The sequence below is a fragment of the Telopea speciosissima genome, chromosome 8 (assembly GCF_018873765.1).
Source record: "Telopea speciosissima isolate NSW1024214 ecotype Mountain lineage chromosome 8, Tspe_v1, whole genome shotgun sequence".
NCBI classification, from domain to species: domain Eukaryota; kingdom Viridiplantae; phylum Streptophyta; class Magnoliopsida; order Proteales; family Proteaceae; genus Telopea; species Telopea speciosissima.
Genome location: NC_057923.1, coordinates 65,679,068 through 65,699,622, shown reverse-complemented (window position 1 = coordinate 65,699,622; position 20,555 = coordinate 65,679,068). Strand labels below are relative to the sequence as shown.

General features: G+C 38.8%; 1 protein-coding gene across 2 annotated transcripts in view; it reads right to left on the bottom strand.

Annotated features, from left to right (window-relative positions):
- Window positions 1-5,132, bottom strand: part of LOC122671660 (transmembrane protein 184A-like) — an 88,805-nt gene extending 83,673 nt beyond the window's left edge. The window contains exons 1-3 of one of the 2 annotated variants that reach the window (XM_043869016.1): window positions 4,915-5,132; window positions 4,252-4,453; window positions 3,955-4,165 (exon numbers count right to left, since the gene is read on the bottom strand). In XM_043869016.1, coding sequence (XP_043724951.1) covers window positions 3,955-4,101 — 147 coding nt within the window. In that variant the 5' untranslated portion in view covers window positions 4,102-4,165; window positions 4,252-4,453; window positions 4,915-5,132. The remainder of the gene's footprint in view (window positions 1-3,954; window positions 4,166-4,251; window positions 4,454-4,914) is intronic. The other variant, XM_043869017.1, reaches the window with a different exon arrangement.
- Between the last annotated feature and the right edge of the window lie 15,423 nt (window positions 5,133-20,555).

The window sequence follows — 20,555 nt, the reverse complement described above, 5'->3', positions numbered from 1 at the left end:
AAGGCCTTGTTGTGTATTTATGTATTTTCCTTCTCTCTCCCTCTATAGGGGGCTGTTGTAGTCCTCTTTCTCCTTGGTAATGAATTTTTCATTCAACCCAAAAAAAAAGGTGCAGAAGGCCATGGCTGCCCTCAAGAAGGGAGGAAGACAGAAGTTAGACAAGTAGAACTAAGGAGGAGTTTGACGAGGCAATGCTCAAGAGACACCCAACACTAGGGGATGTATATGATAGTAGTGATGAGGATATGCATGTTGATGTGGAAATAACAAAGGCGAGACAAATACGGCTTGCTAGGGTAGTGACCAAGTTAGACATTCGCAAGAGTAGGATAGAGACAGAGTGTTCAGGAGAAAAGTTGGTTCCTCTAAACCAGCTGCAACAAAGGCTGGTGGATCTGCACAGGGGTAGAGACGGGGGAGGAAGAAGTAGAAGCAGACGGGAATCCCCTACTGGTGGTCACAAAGTGTTAGAGGAATTGCCGTAGACGAGGATGTCATTGAAATTCTGTACTAAAATCTTGCCATCTTCAAAACACAGGATACCAGACTGAGGAATCTGAAGCACATGGTAATGACTAGAAGAGCAAAGTGGGTGATGCCATGTCCAAGTTGTTCTTTTATCATAGTAACCCAGCAAACGTCACTAAAGGGCCACACTACTAGAACATGTTAACATTGTAGGAAAGGTCAGCCCAGGAGTGAAGGCACACACTGCAAATGAACTCATTAATGTCAATTTGCCCCACCAGAGAGGAGCTCGAGGACTATATAGAAGGCTTGAAGCAATTGTGGCCAGAGCATGGTGTGACTGTGATGTGATGGTCGAACTGGACCCACTAGAAAGTCCATCATCAACTTTACAATATATTTTGATAGTAGGACTGTGTTCCTTTAATCAATGGATGCATCCAAGGAGAGGAAGGATGTAAACTATATCTATAAGTTGTTGCAGGAGGTGGTGGTATGGTACAGGACGCTGTCCGAGTAGTAACGGACAATGCCAACAACTTTAAGAAGGTTGGGGAGAGATTGATGAACAATAGTACATAACATCTTTTTGGACCCCATCTGCAACTCACTGCATCGACCTCATGTTGGAGCATAGTTGTCACGGCGTCACGGCGATCCAAGTCAGTGGAAGGGTGTCACGTCGATATATCGACATGGCGAGCATGTCGACCATGTTTAATTTTTTATTTTCTCTATTTTTAATGTCATTTAGTATGCTATAATATATGTCCTATAACATCAAAAATCAACATGAAAGTGTACTACACTACTACTAATATACTATGCCACTATGGTTTAATTCATGAAAGTGTAACTAATATCCATTAGTGTATATGAAAGTATGAAAATTTGAAAATATAGATTAACCTATCAAATAATTGAAAGCAATAGTAAAAATCAAATGATAGGCTAACCAGTTTACTGAAGCTTGATAACAATAGTCTTTCTTCAGTGTGTGTGATTTGGAGCAAAGCATCTAAGCTATTAAATGGTTTTAAAAAAAAAATTTTAAATCTAACTTTTATATGTACAAATATCGACCGATATGCCAACATATCGTGGTATGGCGTCGCCATGGACGCCATGGAAGCCATATTGAACGATATATTTACATCCACCATGGCGTAGCTCGATATGCCACCTCTCCCAGCGCCAGGACGCCATGACAACTATGTGTTGGAGGGCAAGGATCCATGTAGCAAACCCCATTTAGCTAACATTCTCCTGACTAGTTGGGCTGTGCCTTTTTCCTCTTACTTTCACCATTCATCTTTCATGTTTCCATTTATTTTCTATCCTTCATGTGTCAGCTTCCGTTTTTCATTTCTCATCTCACTTGCCATCTTCTTCTTTTTTTTCACCGCAGTTTGCCCTACTTTGTTTTGTTTGGATCCATTTAGCCGACCCCATTAAGTTGGGACAAGGCTGAGTTTTTTTTTGTTGTTGTACTATTAAATTGTTTTTCTTCATTCTTAATATCTGTTTCAATTACTTTTATTGAATGCTATGTTTTCCCATACTAAATAATGTGCAGAATAGGATATAAAAGAGAAAGGATAGAGTAGGCTACAGCATAAAGTAGCAACCTAAGGTATGAAGCCAAACTACCATTTTGTTTGTGTTTTTTCAATCTAATGATTTGAATATGTGTAATCATACTTAAATAGGTTTACCCAGAAGTTACGTGACAAAATTCAACTGGTTGACCATTGAAATGCACATTTCTACTATTTTGACTCAAATTTTGGTAATTTGCGAAATATTTCGATATCGATCAGGGTCGAAACCATGGTCGAAATTTAAATTCTGAACCTTCAATTAGGCCCCACGACTTGGTCAATTACACCTGGGCCACTGGACCAGAATTAACCAGAAACTGATTCAACTCGTGAACCACAGGTCCATAAAACTGGAGAATCTACAGCCACAGGTCCTGGCTCTTGTTGCAGGAATTCTTCTTCCTCTTTCTCATTCTACCATCCAGATACTACATCAAGACCTAATGATAGTCAATATGGGTCCTCACCAACCATTAAATCATGGTATTCTTCAACTCATCATTACTGTAGATGGTGAAGATGTTATTAATTGAGAATCCATATAGGGTTATTTCTAGTTTTATACAATGATAAACTTCATTATAAAATGGTTATAAGGATTATTTTAGGGCCATTTGTTCGCTGGTTTGACATGAAACTACTTTTTTTATATGCCATTTTCTTTGCCAAAACGAAAAATGACCTAAACCCAAAACCAACCAACCCAAACGCGGATTGATGGAGTAGTGTTTGTGTCAGGTATTGCCAACTCTCACTAAAAACAAGTACCCATCAAAGCTCATGGGCAATTGCTGACATAGTAGTCTCATAAAGCTGAAGTGATTATTATGGCAATGGCATTTCCATTCTGGCCAAAGTGGCTTACAAGGACGTACCATGTCCCAAAAGAAGACAATCAAATGAAAATGAATGAAAGGAAATAATCTTAGTGAAAAGGTGGATAGCTAGAGTAAATAAATCTCACATCCATGTAAGATGGAACCCTTTAAGCACATATAATCACGTCTCTTTAAGATGAATAACAAAACAAGAATAGTGAACAAATTGTTTCATTAGCCATCTGATCTCACAATCTATAACGTAGGCCAGCCCTTCTGGTTTTCAATTTACAAACTAAGGAACTTCTAGTTTTTCTAACTCAAGAGGAAGCCACATTAAAATTGACAGAGGTGATGATGCTTAAGTATGAACTATGAAGTCAATGCAGTAGATCGAAACTGCTCTTGACATATTTGATTTACTCATAGCACTTTCTCTAAGTCAAGGATTTACATCCTTCCCAATATGAATAGCCATGAAAAGCTACAGACCTTGACAATCCTACTGGATAGCAGAATGCAATAAATAATTTAGACTAATTAGATCCAACGCCTCAAAGCTATTCATTTTACTTGATCAATTGAGTAGCAGCTCAGTTACCAGGAGTTTATACCAAGGAAATCCGATGAGGATGCAAAAAAATTAATGGCAAGTTCATGACACAACTAAACAACTATGGCTAAAAATTAAGTAGGGGCCTTCAGCTGACAAGAAATGTTTTAACAGGCAACATACAAGAAAAGAAACCCAAGCATCATAATCCCTCAGCTGGGAATACATGCCATGATGACCATAGTAAGAGAAAGGCAACCGAAACATGACCATCAAGGCATCAACAAATTACCCGACTCAACTAAGATTTTTCCCAATAAAAGAGGGTCAACTACTCAGATGCAGTTTTGCCATTCAACCTGTTTAGAACCTTGTTAGTTGTCAAACCAAAGCCATTCATGGCAATCAAATAAATACATTAACAATAGTAGATATACAGTAAAATAAGTTTCAAGCAATTCCAGTGCAAAAAAAATCTAGATTAGCCAGGGGACTCAGTAAAATAACTGCTTACCGGAACCATGAATATTATGCGAACTATGTATCGCTGATAAGTAGGCTCGGTATAATTCAGAAGATGTCTGTATATATGAAATATTGCCAAAGCAATGGCTCCAGCCATGCAAGGAAAAGCAACAATGATGAAATAAATTGGTGCCATTTGCTCCTCAGGAAACAATTCATCCACCAATCCTCCCTCCCTGGGGAATTTCAAATTTAATTTCCTGAAACTGAAGCTTTTTTATTGGGTGAAGGTGGTTCGAGGCATAAAAACTAAAGTGTAACAGCTTCAGTAAAAGATCATACTAACCTAGAGAAAAAATTCTGAACTCTTATTCCGCTTCGTCACTTTGTCATACCCAGTCTTCCAGCTACCCATTGAATAACATAAAGTGAAAGCAGTTAGAAAATGTTGTGTGCCCTCTACCTCAATTTCCGGAAGCTTTAATTTTAAACCAATGATAGTATATTGCCTAGGCCGAACAGCCGGCTTCTGCTCCTCATGCAATCCGCTATGAAATCAAAATTCAAATTTAAGCATTAAGCAATAGGAAAGGCATGAAGAAAGATAATAGACGAGTAGTAGTAAGTACAATTGATCTATGGAGCATCCGGACGGCAAGAAAAAATAACTGTAGTCAATTTGCTACACATATAGGCAGCATGGGAAGACTGGTTTCTTCTTTTTCTCTTTGGTATCTCCAGCAGAGAGAGAGAGAGAGAGCGCGATCAGAAGGAAGCGCACGCAAGAAATAGGAAAGTACAAAGAAGTTATACGCAACTAGGGTTCTGAACCTTGGAGCTTGGATTGGTGATCATCATCGCGCTCATAAGTAAAGATAAAAATTATACCGATACATGAAATAGGGGTGGAGAGGAGGCCGAGTCTGTCCATTTCATGTCCATTGTTATTCTAGTCTAAATCCCAGTACTAATTTTTTTTTGGTAAGGAATCCTAGTACTAATTACTTACCATCTTGCTGCTATTGTTTTCACTCGCCAGATGGGGAGATAAAAGGAAAGAATACGGCGGATCTGTCCCGACGGAGCCCGGAGGACGAGGCTCAAGGGAATTTCTTTGAGCTGAAGCACAGAAAAAAATGGCGACTTCGAAAGCGAAACCCCGCTGTCACTTTGTCTCATCACATAAGAGCCCGGCAACAAAGGAAAGGATATCCATCTCGACGAACGCAAGAGGAGTGCTGGTCCTGAGGACTATGATGTAATTGTCTGTTTCCTATCGCCAAAATGTAGCACGTGGTCATTGGTTGAAGGATAAGTGGTGAGAAAAGACATGCATAACCAAGTATGACGATTCATATAGTTGGACCTCCATTTAGTTGAGAACTTGAGATTAAGTTGGGTTGGGTTGAGTTGATTTTTTTTATTTTTAGTAAAAGTTTAGTTCAATTGAGTTGGGATCATCAGTTGAGGGTGTTGCGTCCAGAATTCGCTCAGCGGTCCTTCGAGTACCGTAACCTACAAAAGACCCTGGGGTGACAAAGGAGAACCGGTGTGGTTCCGACCTAGAACTCTCCGATGCCTAAGTTAGATCTCTCTGAGCAAACAGATGAATGAATCGTAGTATTCAAGGTGAATTTTGATGTCCCCTATGGGGTTGTGTACCTTGCCTTTTATAGCAGTGTATGGCGGGGTGGAGAGTCCCAGTTGATGTAGAGTGTTTACCGTGGATGATAGAGTCCCTAAGTAGTAGGGCTCCTCCTTGATAGGTTGTCTTCCCGTGAGACGTGGTGTTACGATAGACCTGGTAGTTGTCTTCCTGTAAGAAGTAGTGTCCTTGATAGACTTGGCATCCTTGGTGGATAGACCTCATCTACGTGGTAGATGAGGTTCCTAGTAAAGGAGTCTGTTCAGACTATGCAACTCGATAGGCTGTGGACTAGAGTCCTTGGTGATGCGATCCGTGTCTTGTTGATGGCGGTGATGACTGCCGCGTTGGAGAAAGACTGTGCCCTGGGGATGACGTGTCCGGGGAAGCCATGCCCGGGGATGACGTGTTCGGGGAAGCCATACCCGAGGATGACGTGTTCAGGGAAGCCATGCCCGGGGTCTTCGCCCAAGGGGGTTGGCGCCCAGGGGAGGTCCATGCCCCCAAGGGTGTTGGTGGATGGTGCCTGCGGTTGGTCCTTCACTGGCCCTATTCCGGTTTCCTTTCTTGGTCCGGGGACACGTGGCGATCTCTGATTGGTTGGAGTGAATTTGGGTTCATCAGAGGGAGTGTAGAAAATTATAGAATTACTCAAAAATATGTGTTTCACTTTAAATTTATCAAATTCCTCATTTAATCTTTCATTAAAAAAAAATTGGAAAAGTTGTTTGTAATCAAGGTGGTTAATGGGGAAAAAGATCCTGTCAATCCGGGCAGCGTGCAGCAATGTGTAGCGCCTGGGATTGACAGGGCACTTTGACCGCCTTACCCCCTGCCAACGCCCTGCCCCAGCAGGGATAAGGCGGTAAAAGTGCCCTGTCAATCCCAGGCACTGCACAAGTGTTGCACGCTACCCGGATTGACAGGATCCAAGTCCGGTTAATGGTTACAACACTCTCTTTTATGTCCATCAATAGACATTCAAAAAAAGAAATAGACATTCATTGCTCTTGTCACATTGGGGATTAAATTATCTTTTCACTTTTTCTAGATGATATGAAAAAATGTTAACAGCTTACTTAAGTATTTGAAGTAAACAGAATTGCCAAGCTCCAAAGAATGAATAGCTCAAGACGAGACTTGAAAAGAACCATGCAAGGAGCTTGAAGAATAGTACAAAAGTCAAGTAAAGACCTTGGAGAAACAAGTGTTGAGGATTCTACATTTTGAAGAACTCAATCCTAGCAAAGAAGAATTCTTGAAATCTTACCAAAAAAAAGAATTCTTGAAGATGTTTGTGTGCACTTAGGAACACACAATGCATGTTGTATTTGCATCCGTTTGTCATAAAAGTCATATACATCTTCTAGAGACCTTAGGAGGCTTTTATAAACTCTTTTATTTTATTTATTTATTTTTTGGTAAAAGCTTTTATAAACCCTCACTTGACCTTAGTATAGGATGGAGAGACGTTGGAACAAAGCCCCAAAAGTTAGACTGACAAAACAAGGCAGAGCACTCTGCCAGTCAATCCACCGGTCGACCGGCGCACAAACCATTTTCGACCGAATGTAGGCTGAAGCTTGTTGGTTCGTACCGACAAGCCTGTTTGGTCGACTAGATTGTGCTGGTTGATCTGTCGATTGACTGGACACCGACCAGCAAGCCCAGTAAAAGCCATAACAGCTAGTTTTCTTCCAATGGTTATATTCTCCGTCGACTGGTAGGATTACAATATAGTTGTTAGAGCTAAATTGACACATGTTTTTAGAGCACTAAATGAGTTCTATAAATAGTGAACGTGTCAGAGCTTTTCACTATCCACTACAGTCCAAAAATTAGCTTTATTCAAAAGTGAAAAGTCATAGTTTAAGTCTCCATTGGTGTTGAAGTCAAGAAGTCTCTTTGAAGACCATTCAAGGCTGACTTCGTTGATCAAGACCTTCACATTATTGAAGTCTATATTCTAGAGAGAAGCTCTAAAGAAGGTCAATCTCATCGCACTCATTTGCATATCATTCATCACTTACAAGGCATGTCACACTCCTTGCCTAAATAATTCTTACCTTTCTCTTTTGTATTTGCATTTGTTCTTGCTCTTGAGTTGGGTTAACTCTAGATGAGCAAGATTGTTTTTGCACTAGCCTAGATTGTACTTAGGATTGTGCAAAGGATTCTCTTATCCTCAAAAGATTTAGGATCCTCTTATCATAGTAAAAAGAGTTGTAAAGATGTTCTTCCCCACATATTGTATTGAAAGAGAAAACTAGTGGAATTATCTCAAGATTAAGAGGAGTAGATGTAGGCTTGATTAGCTAAACCACTATAAAATCTTGTGTCTCTCTCTTTTGTGCATTTTATTTATTACTTTACTTTGTTATAGCCAAACAAAGTCGAAAGACTTTTAAAAAGGAACGTATTCCACTAGTGATAACCTATTCACCCCCCTCTAAGTTATCCCACACCTTGGGGGTGGGAGTGCAAGGTTTCAGTTCGTCGGAGCTTCTCAAAGGCTAAAATCTTTATCGTTGAAGAAGCCACCTGAGCCCTTTCGACGGACCATTGTTGATTGTCTGTCCCCTTAGTCTTCTCAACAAGGAACCTTTCCCTTGTTGCTTTTTTGCTTGGTTAGTCTCCTTTGTTCTTGTTATTCGAGTACGCTGTAGGTCTTGAGGTTGGAGAAGATGAGTAGCAATTCTTGAGGTTGAGAAGACAAGCAAGAAGAAGACGGAGGGTTTTGTGAGGTTGGAGTAAAAAGTATCAAGGGCCCTTGTTTCCATCAACTTGTTCCAAGAAACGGAAAAATAGGTCATACTTGTTTCGTCAAACCCGTTCCATGGCCCATGAATTTTAATTTATGTTTCAAGAAGCAGTAAAAACAAAACATGTTTATCAAACACTATTTGGGGTGTTTTTCCGTTTCTTAGAACAGAAAATGGAAAATGTGTTTCTTGGAGTTTTTTCAAACAGTGCCTTAGGAGAGTTGTTTGAAGAGCAAAGTCTGATAGGAACTTAGGAGAGGTTACAAATAGCCTATAAGAAGAATTAGGAGGAGGCTACGGTCAACTCTTATCAATTACATTAATTAGGATGAATTGGACTAAATGTTGTAGGGTGTATAGCATACACATGGGAAGCATAGTTAGTAATCTCATATTTGATCGCCCGAGACTGGTCCACCTATACAAACAAGGGTGAAAAGGTTTAAAAAAATCGACTTTTTACACCCCAAAAAAAAAAAGGGGCAAATGGAGAGGACCAATCTGATCTACCAATCCAATCCGATACCGAGATTACTTACCATGATTGGAAGGGAAGAAGAAAGGCAAAGGTGGAAAGCCTACGTAACAAATAAAGGAGGAAATGACATTTCTACCCTCAATATTTGGACTTATGAGCACATGCTCATTAAAGTTCCCAAAAAATAACCAAAAATGATTTTTAGCCATAATAGATAAATGAGTCTTGACTCTATTATGGTTTATCTATTATTTTGATTAAGTTTAAATAGAAATCGGGTCCATAAATGATACCAAACACCTACAAAAACATTTTTGTGTTCGAAACAGAAAATGAAGAAATGATACCAAAAAGACCCTTTGACTCGTTTCTTTTTCTGGTTTTGTTTGAAAAAAAGGGAAACTTATAAGTACACTTCTTGTACTTAGCTTTAAATATGAATCGACCCGAGGTTTCAAAAAGTGAACGAGTGCACCCATTTTAGTTTTAAAAACCTGCTAAACTAATTGGTCATCAGCCATCTAACGTTAACTGCTTGCGTGGCTTAAAGAGTGGATATGTAATGTCCATTTACCCTTTTCATAACATAACCCATTACCAAATAGAGCATCATCTTCCCCAAACACCATTTGAAATCGAAGAAGAGAATATGCGAACCTAGGGTTCTTTGTCTTCTCCAAAACATGAAATCGAAGAAGAGAAGAGTTGATTTAGGGTTCATCGTTCCCAACCCCAAACACCATCTTCATAGTGGCTCCAACCTAGGGTTCATCGTTCTCAACCCTGTGTCTTACATCGTTCTCAACCCTATTCATCATCCTTCTCTCTTCTTTGTGTAAGGAATAGGAGAACCAATGGAATTTCTCAGCTAGTAGAACCAGTAGACTTACCATTCAACAAGACATTGTACACTCTTGTGGAATTGCACATTCTTGTGAAGGAAATTTCTTAACTTACCCATCTTCATCATTTTCTGCTTCATAATCTTAAATGTGATGCAATGAACACGAGGTTTAGGACTGTTTGGGTGAGACGAAAACAAGAAATTGCTTGATAGGTTAGGTTTTTAAGGAACGAGCAAGCATGGTTGCAGTTTCATGTTAGACAGTTCTTATGTTTTCAAAGCTTAGCTTATTTCTTGATTTTTGCTTATTTGAATCTGTCCGCAAGAAATTGCTTGATAGGTTAGATTTTTAGATGAAGGAATGAGCAAGCATGGTTGCAGTTTTATGTTAGACAGTTCTTATGTTTTCAGAACTAAGCTTATTTCATGATTTTTGCTTATTTGAATCTGTCCACATTGTGTTTGCTTAATTTCTTGTACCAACTCTCTTGTTGAAAATCAGAGGTATGCCCTTATTATAAGGGTATGCAATAAGAAATTATAAGAGTATATAGAAGATGATAAATTAAGAAAGAGAGCTATTGAGTAGTCAGGGAAAATTTTGTGAATTAGGATTCTCATCCTCCCTCTTGTTTACACTAAGCATCAATATTTAATGTATAGTGCACTCTGTTTGGGCTCATCTACTTGGTGAAGTAAAAAAAAATTGGTGAAGTAAAAAAAAATTGAGCTATTTTACAATGGTTTATCATCCCTCTCCATGATCATGTTTCGTTTAGAATCCTTTGCTATTTTTTCTCATTGTTCTTGCAATCTTCTCAATTATTCCTTGTCAAGATCATGAAATGAATAATGAATTGATCATGTATGTTTTGAGTTCAATAGTGTTGTGATGATCATGGTTCTTATAGATCATTACCTCAAGCTGGACCTGGCCATCTACTAAAAGATTGTAGCAAAATAGAAAGCAAGACAAAGATATTGGTTCTTATAGATCAATACCTCAAACTGGACCTGGGCATCTACTAGGATTTCCACAGTAATCTTAGATCAAAGTATCGTCCAAAACAATAGTAGTGATAATATTTCAAGGCAAAGGTCTAGCTGGTTTTAATAATATATTTGAATAACAAGGCCTTACAGCCCAAACCAAGCCTTTTGAGTTGAGACCCAAAGCAACAAAAAAATAAAATTGTTCCAGTTCCATTGACATTGTTCACATCAACCTACTTGGGTCAACCAATGAAGCAATTAATATGATATTCCAACCCTTAACTTTCATTACATTAATCTAGGTATCAAACATGTGGGCATGGAAGGATATGGGTACTGTGCCTAGACCCTTCACTATCAAACAAATCCTCTGGTTTCTTCCCACTTTTGTGATGTTTTCTAAGATATTTTTTCTAAGTAATCAGTCATTTACTCTCCTATCTAGTAGCATACCCTCTCCTAATAGCTTAATGCACCCTTTTAGTAATCAATCATTTACCCTTCTCTTTAGTAAGCTAACATTGGTTACCAGTAAGAAATTTAGATCCTTTTGGGTCAATGCACATGGGTTTTAGGGCCTAGGTCTGCTTAAAGGAGTAAACTTACAGGACAGTAAGGGTCAATGGTCTTCCATCTCTGTGTTTTATTCAGTGACATCAAACTGCTTTGCTATATACATATTATTAGAATCACTCCCAGATATTTTATAGCTTTCATCTGATATACTATTTGATCTTACTGTATATCTTTTGTGCAATTTATTAGAATCAAGTTATCGAACATGATGCAACGACTGATATGAAAATGGCAATATATGAGATTTGTTTCCAATGGCACTTTAATGATCAATCTGTCATGGTTGATGTTGATGAGTATTCTTATATTGATATAGTTGAAGATGTATATAACATAGTACTGAAACATATTGATGCAGGAAGGACTCTCAGTTTTTCAATGAAATGAATACCACCAGACACCAGGTAGGGGTGATGAATTGGTGGTGGATTCTGATGGTAAAATCATGAAAATGTTTAAGTTGCATAAAGATGTGGCAGTGATCAATGTAGAGGTTTATAATGTTGAAGTAAGTATGTTGGAGGACACCGATACTAACACTATTAATAAGTTGCCAAGTAATCTAGTTTGTAGAAAACTTATATCAAGGGGGCTAAGAGTTGAAGGCTAGGGTATGAGTTCTATTGTTAATGTTGGTGTTGAAGCATTTGGTAGTTAGACTGGTACTAATACAAGAGTGCCAAAACAAACAGTCATGAGGGCTGATGGTACAGTATAAGGGAGTAATAGGGCAGCAGCAAATAGCAGTAATGTTATGCCTATTGTTGAAGCTATTAAAATAGTCAAATGAGTCAGACGACGAGGACTGGGAAGGGCATGTTAATGAAGGTGGGGATTTTGAAGACAAACAACATGTCGGGGGATCACCGCGTGTCCTCCAACGCATCCCTCTTTTGGGGAGAAGAGAGAGGTGAATGGAATGTAGGGAGTTGCTATCTAGAGGAGGACACTCTCATAGGAATGCCCTTTTGGGGACAAATGGTCTGTTGGTCTGGGTACAGGTCAAGTTACGGTCCGGGGAAGGTATTATACACCCCAGTCCGCTCGGCCTTGTCGGTCTTTCTATTGTTAGGCAAGGTTGGGTTATAATATTCTCTTAGGAATAATGTAAAGGTGCGGAAAATTATAAAAAAAATAAAGTGCAAGGATAAAGGGGGAGAAACACATACCCGGAGGTTCAGCTGCAAGACAAATGTTAGTATACATGAAAGTAAAAAAAAAAAAAGACCCAAAACCTATGGGACCTAAGCATGAATGACATTGGTTTAAGCATGATTGAATGATGGATGCATGAAAATAAAGGAAACAACCTAATATAAATGCATAGCATGGAGAAAGTAGAGAACATGAGAATGGATATGCAAACTAAAATTAAAGATGCGTGAGAGGCATATATATGACATGTGAAAATACAAGATATTTGCAATATGAATGTAAGCACGGGGGATGGGGCTCATGGATTGATGCATGCATGCATGCAAAGGATTTATGGGAAGAAAGAGAAAAGAAAGGTATGTGTGATCACCATCTGGAGAGATGGGATCACACTCCTTTAGAGATGCAAAACAAACAAATTAAATGGTAAAAACAACGTGATTCAAATAAGTGCTTGAAAGTAAAGTACCACCTACCTAGTTAGAAGACGACCAAAACGAGTGTGTGGAGGTTTCCCTTTCGTAACTCAAGAGATTTGTACGTTGAGCAAGTATCACTGCTTATAGTGGCTTCTCTTGTCTCTTTGTATGCGGCACTTCATTGTCTAAGCACCGAGATCACCAGATTGATATCTATAAGCTTTGATCTTGAAGTCTCAAGTAGGATGTAACACTCAAGAGGTGGGAGAAGGAATAAGCTAAGGCCAAGTAAGGACCAAAGACTAAGGGCTCAAGGCATAAGAGTAGGGGATGGAATTGAGGAATTATGTGAAGTGAAGACAAGGGTATGTCCAAGTGTGACCAAGTAAATCACCAAGTAACCCTCCTCAACATGAGAGGGGGTGTATTTATAGATGTAGAGAGGAGTGTACACTCCCAAATTCGTGTAGGGATGCTAGGTTTGATCCAGATCATCGAAAGTTAGGATCTCTGCATCGACGGTGGGTGTAAAGTCAAGGTAAGAGCCAATGGATGGATAACAAACGGTAAGTTGCCTTAGGAAATGTTTCTTAAGGGCTAAGAAAGCCAAAATACGCATCCAATGTGCCAAAATAGGCTTAGTCGCAAAAGGAACCGAAATCGGAGCTAAACATGGCAAGTTTTGATTTATCGGATTTGCATAGATTTGACATTGAAATTGCCTGATTCGACATTGAAATGGGGTGAGGTCGACATCGAGTGGTTGTCAATGAATAACACTCGACATCAAGGGAATGGCTTCGGCTGTCGATAATTAAATTCTGAATGTTGAAGTAAGTTAGACAATAGAAGTGTACTACTAGACAGTGAGATGGGATGGCTCATCATTGATGTCGACTCGGGATCTTTGAGTGTCAACCTACTTTCGGTGTCGACAGGGATGGAATGTATTGGATGTAACGCTTATGTGTCCATAAAACCCAATTTAATTTGATTAAATTAATTAATTTAGTTTTATTTAATTATGTGCTTGTCATAATTGTATTTTGCATCTGCCCAATTCAAACCGTTTTGTTCACAACTACGGATAGATTTGGGCAATCTATTCTATGGTTGCTATATTTTACATTTGTACAACAGTGATTGGACCAAAATGTATAGGCACATTTCATGTTGAACATGATCCATGGGGATTCCCGAATTATTCACCGTCAAGTTGTAGTTGCAACGGGAATCTCCGGTAGTTATTTTCTCTGTACTTGAGAGACACTTGCCATTTTATTTATATTCTGTACATTTGTGGTGTATCAATGGTTGATGTCTACCGAAAGGACTGACTATATATCGGCTGCTCGGTGTGCACAATGTAAATAGTTATGGATGCGATGTTCAATAAAGTTTCCACTACCCGTAAAGGGAGAACACCAAAAAGAGAGTGAACGGATTTGATTGTGCCAAATCCAAGGCCTTGGTATTTTGTAAAGTGTTTGCAAAGAGTATTTTGTTTTATGAATATTAAATTAAATGTATTTTGAAAAAGAGTTTTCAATGAGTTTTATGGCCAATCAAAGTCCTCCATACTCTCGTGATAAATTATAATGGACCAGAATTATGGCGGTGACATTTATTCCATGGTTGCAATGGCCCATTATAGGTGTTAGTAATGTGGGGAGAAAATGTAATAAAATTATCTATCGCAAGGGGTTTTTCAGGTTACGCCCTGATAGGATCATCCTTTACTATAATTTTGGATAAGTTTTATCCTTATGTGCAATTTAGGATAATCTTATGGGCTACCTTTAGGATCACACCACTTGGTCAGATCTGGACCATAGGTTTGCCACCTCCTCAATTAGGTCTCTATATATATAAAGAGACCTAAGGCCAAAGATGATTGATGATGATAGAGAAAAAATCATTAGAACAATTTGCACAAAATTGTGAGAGAGGTTAGAGAGAGAAAAAGAGAATCTTCTTCTTCCTCAAGCACTATTGTCAATTGGAGGTGAAGCAAGCTTGGGAGATCTTATTCAAGTGTTGCATTCATTTGGAGGAACACACCATTTGAGTGTTCTAGGTGACCTTGCTCTCCCCTTGAGGTTAGTACATTAATGTGTTTATTAAAATCCTTGCATGCTCATAAAATTTTGTGATTACATGAGAATCCCATCGCTTCCGCCGCCACTAACAGAATGAACTATTTGAGCCAGGTTTGTTCTAAGGGGTCTGGGTCAGGACTAGCCTTTCTAGGGGATCTTGGAGGGCTTGGAGGCTCTGGTTTGAGCTCTAGAAAGGGGGATCGACGATTGATAAATAGATTCGGGCAGTGCACACTGACACTACATCCACAGATACACCGGCTCTAGGCCTTGGAGGGTGCTCATCATCGTTACGAAAAATCTCCGAGGGGAAAGACAAAATGAGGTGTCTATAGGGATGAAGATACTAGTGATGGAATGGACAATGCTAGTGCTAGTGAAGAAGAAAAAGAGTTAAGTGACGAGGATAATGATGAGACATCCGATTACAACTTGGATGAATACCATGAAAGATTTACGCAACAACAACAACAGTATGTAGATGAGGATGGGAAATTGAAGATGGAATGTGGAATGATATTTGCCAATGTGGACAGGTTCAGAGATCATATGCAATCCTACTCTGTACAAGAGGGATTCAATCTAATGAGGGAGAAGAATGAGAGGACTAGGGTGACTACTGTGTGTGAAACTTTGAACTGTACATGGAGGGTTCATGCTTCACCTGTGGATAAGGCAGGTACATTTATGATAAAATCATATAACCTAGTGCACACATGTAGAGGACATGTGAGGAAAAACTCTGAGGTCACAACCTCATGGATTGTAAGGCCACTTGTTTCTAAGTTTAAAGCAGACTCAAATATGTTAAATGAAATTAGACTTGACCTTTTGAAGAAAAAGTTTTTTATCTCTGCAGAGGATTGGAAATTGTATAAAGCAAGGAGGATTGCTATGCAATTGAATGAAGGTAAGCATTCTAAGTCATATTCATTCGTGGTTAAATATTGTGAGTTACTTTTGGCATCGAATCTTGGTACCACTTTTGAGATGCAATATCATATAAGGACTACCATACATGAACCAATAACTTTTAAGAGAATAATTATATGTTTACATGCTTGTGAGGTTGGGTTTCTAAAAGGCTGCAAGCCCTTTCTAGGATTGGATGGATGTCATTTAAAATGTATGTTTGGTGGGGTACTTCTGTCTGCAACATTCATTGATGGAAATAATAGATTGTTTCATGTTGTCTTCAGTATAGTAGATGTTGACAGCAAAGATAGTTGAAAGTTTTCTTTTGACTGTTTATATGATGCTCTAGGCACAGAAGCAGATAATTTGTCAATCACCTGCATGTTAGAAAAACAGAAGTATTTACTTTCACTTAGTATTCTAATTTGTTTAAAAAAATACACATTTTGAGGATTGTTATGATCTGTAACGTAATGTACAATTATATATGATTGTGTAGGGTCTTGTAGATGCTATCACAAAGATATTTCCTTCTGCTACTCACCGACATTGTTGAAACATCTCTACAACAACTTTAAGAGTAACTATCCTGGATATGACTTGAAATTGAAGTTTTGGGCTGCCTCAAGAGCTACTACTACAAGAGCATTTAGGAAGGCAATGAATACTATGAAGAATATCAACTATTAAGCATTTGATTGGTTAATAAAGAATCCCCCAAGCACATGGTCTAAATGTGCCTTTGATATCAGATCTAAAAGTGAACATATCACTAACAATATGTCTGAGTCATTCAACAGCTGGATAAGACCTTATAAGGGTAAACCCATTAGGTCATTGATTGACAAAATAAGAATCAAGTTGATGAGCAAATTACATAAGAGGTAAGGAAGGAGTACCAATCTTGAGGGGATGATTACATCTAGGATCACAAAGAGGTTGGATAAGGTACATAGAGATGCTAGAGGTTGTAGAACCATTCAAGCAACAATTGATGAGTTTGAAGTTGAGGATATGGATGACAGATTTGTGGTTAACTTAATAAATGAAAAACGTGATTGTAAGGTTTGGGAAGCCACAAGAATTCCTTGTAAGCATGTAGCAATGTGTGTTACATACACCAGAGATAAATTGGAAAAACTCTGTGACCCTTACTATACAAAAGAGAGATACCAGTTGACATATGCAAATATGATACATCCTGTACCAAAACTTCCAAATTATGAAGATTTTGTGCAACTTCCACCATTTAAGGAGTTACAAGGTAGACCTCGAAAAAATAGGAGAAGAAAACCTGGTGAGCCAGATCCTACACGATACAGGAATAGATCCTCCATTGTTAGATGTGACAAGTGCAAGGGAGAAGGCCATAACAGGAGGACTTGTTAAAGGAATCCAGTTAATGCACAAATAGGATCATCCTTAAGGGCATAGTCTGGCAAGAAGGTATTATATCCTAAACTTTCTAGGGATAATGAGTGTCAGTATTTATGGTATTCATATTTCTTTTATTGTTTATGTAGAGGACATAGAGTGTGCAAGACAGTCAAACTGCTATCAACCCTTCTAAGAGGACGTCATCTTCAACCAGTATGAAGGTATTATATTCTAAGCTGTCTATAATGAGTTTTGTAATGGTTCTTAATTGTTTGTGTAGAGGAAGCAGAGTGTACGAGGAAGCCAAATTGATATCAACCCTTCCCAAAGGATTACCCAATCACAGACTGCTTCCACAACCCAAGTTGGTGATGTTGAATGCGTGCAATCAAAGCAACTAGCAAGAAAAGGCTGCAAGGGCAGCAAAGATGCATGCTAGGATAAATGCTCAGAAGAAATGATGTTGCTTTTGTTTAGATGTAATAGTTTAGGTTTGGGATGGTTGTAATAGTTTGAAGCTATTGTTTGGATGGAACATTTGAGTTTGGGATGTCTGATATAACAATTTGAGTTTCTTTGGATATATGTTGTAATATTGGAACCCTGTTTTGAGTTTCTTTGAACGTATGTTGTAACATAGGAATCCTGTTTGAGTTGGTATGTCTTATACAATTATACATTATAATAGTATGATGAGCAGGATGTGCATGTCAGGTGGATTTTTTAGGTTTTATAAAACTTACAGGGATGTTGTGGACATGATGATAGCTTTTGTTTTACACAGGTTATTAGCTTGAATTATGTTTGAATTTGGAATTATTGGGTTAATGCAAAGTAAATTCTTGTACTAAATGCTTCAAAACATCCCTTGACAATTTCATTAGTAATAATTGTCAAAATACAAATATAGATCCATAGTTGCTTTTATCATTTTTTTTTGCAACCATATTAACAAAGAGTACAACCAACAATGTCATTACTACAACCAACAACAGTTTCATATTTTGAACTTCATCCTTCAACTGCTTCATTTAAGCTCTTATTTTACTTCCATCAACCCCTGGAGATAATCCTCTTGACTGATATCTTATCATTTCCATCAACCCCTGGAGATAATCCCATTGGCTGATCAATGGGTTCACACTAGTAGAAGTAGTCACAAACTTTGGGGGATGTATGCGCAGTTGTAGCAGAGCCTGTTCTTATTACGCTCAGACTCTGAGATCCTCACTGCCGCCCGTTTAGCACACTTACAATTTCGATTCAGAAATTGTGAATAACCACTGCTGGTGTTATTAACGCTTGTTGTAGACATTTTGTGTCTGCTATTAACGCTTGTTGTATACATTTTGTATTTGCAATATACATAATGTAACTTTATCAGTCACTATATTTGACAAAAACCATTACTTAAAGAGAGGGAATAAATAGGGGTTCATAAGAGATGAATTGCAGCCAAGTATTCATTTTAAGAACCCAACAGGCAGGGTTGTTGAGTACTGGTACTGCAGGAATCAGGTCTTTGCTTCAGACAAACAACAACAACAAAAAAAAGGAAAAAAAAAAAAATCCTCAAAACCATAGAGGCTAAGCATAATTAATAGATACAAATTCCCAATGCCTAGATGCATAAGCTTTTAGAATCCCTAAACAAGAACCTAAATTGGATTATTGTTAATGCTCAACCTAATTTTGGGATTTGTTAATGTTCAACAAATGCTTCTGATCATTAAGAAAAACAGGGGAAAGATAAGGTTAGAAAACCATCTAGTAAATTGTAGTGGAAGCTAATTGGGGCGAAAATGGTGTTGGAGAAATGAGTTGGACTGAGTGAGAAGAGGGGCACATAGTTGATCATTTGTGTGAATTGGACTGAGTGAAAAGAGGGTCACACAGGGTTGCTGAGTATCTAAGCGGGAGATCAGATTCGAGTAGGAGTAATCGAGAAGTAAGAAGGGAGAAGGAGTTGTAAAATCTTACCCTCCAGAGGTTGCAGGTGTTGCCGGAGGATGCTGGTGTCGCCGGAGACACAGGTGCAGATGGATGTTGAAGATGGCAGAAGCTAGCCCAAGAAGCTCGCCCAATGGTCATATTAAAAGAACTTGGTTGAGGTTAAGTTCGTTTATTTTGTTATGAAAAGGGTAAAGTGGACATTACATCTACACTATTTAAGCCACATAAGCAGTTAAGGTTGGATGGCTAACGGCCGGTTAGTTTAGCAGGTTTTTTGAACTAAAGGGGTTTCATTCGTTCACTTTTTGAAATCTCGGGTCGATTCATAATTAAAGCTAAGTACAGGGGGTGTACGTGTAATTTATATAAAGAAAAAAAAGAAAAAAAGAAAAAAAGAAAGACTAAGCGATTAGTAGGCCTATCAAAAAAACTAGGCCAGCTCGAACTCGTCCTGATTCGCCCTGAGCCCGGCCCGGACCCGACCCTGATTTTTCAACCCGAATGATGGGATTGGGTTTAGCATTACCCTGGCCCTGGCAGGGTTGGGTCGAGTTCGGGTTTAGGCACCGGGCTTAGCCCAGTCCGGCCCGACCCGACGCTGTGCTAGATAGTTTGGGCTTTTGGGGGTCTATATTTTGTACCGTGGATTTAAGTTTTTTGTTTTTGTTAGAACCGTAGGATTTAAACGAAAAACCCTAATCTCGTAAGTCCTCACATTTCGTTTCCTCTCCCACCCAGGTATCTGGATTAGCCTCATCTATCGTTCTCGTTTGGACTTTGGAGGTGCACCAAAAACAAAGTTTGGACTTTGGAGGAGAAGGCTGACGAGGAGAACTGCAAGGCGAGTTTGGACCAATTAGGTATGTCAGATTGTTCTTCTTCTTCCGTATCTCTCTCTTGGTTCTGTCTCTCGTTCTCTTGTCTTTGTTCTTTCTTGTTTATTTTTCTTTTCATTGGGTTGAACCCTAGAAGGGGTTGATCGAAGTTTTAGAGGGAAAAAAAGGGGTGGTGGACGTTTTCGCTGGGGGTGATTTTCAGTGAAAATTGAAGAAGTTATCTGGTTTGGGGTCAAGGAATTGGGAGGGAATGAGAGTCGGAGGGATGAGTGTTTTGCTGTGAACGTCGAGGGTTTTTGTTTGTTTGTTTGTTTGTTCGCTCGCTGTTACAGGCTTACAGCAGGGGGTAATGAAAGGAGAATAGGTTGTTACTGTTGGAGTCGAGAGGGGGGGTTGGGGAGATGGGGCTGCTGTAGATGATTTTTTTTTTACAGCTCTCGGTGGTAGAGGGCAAAGGCATGGACGACAAAACTGGGTGTAGAATGTAAAACAGAGATCTCTTGAACTTTTGAATTAATAGATGGAAACGGATTGATACCCAAATCCATATGTCTTTTCTTAGATAAATTTTTTTTTTCTTAAATTTATCTTGGATTAG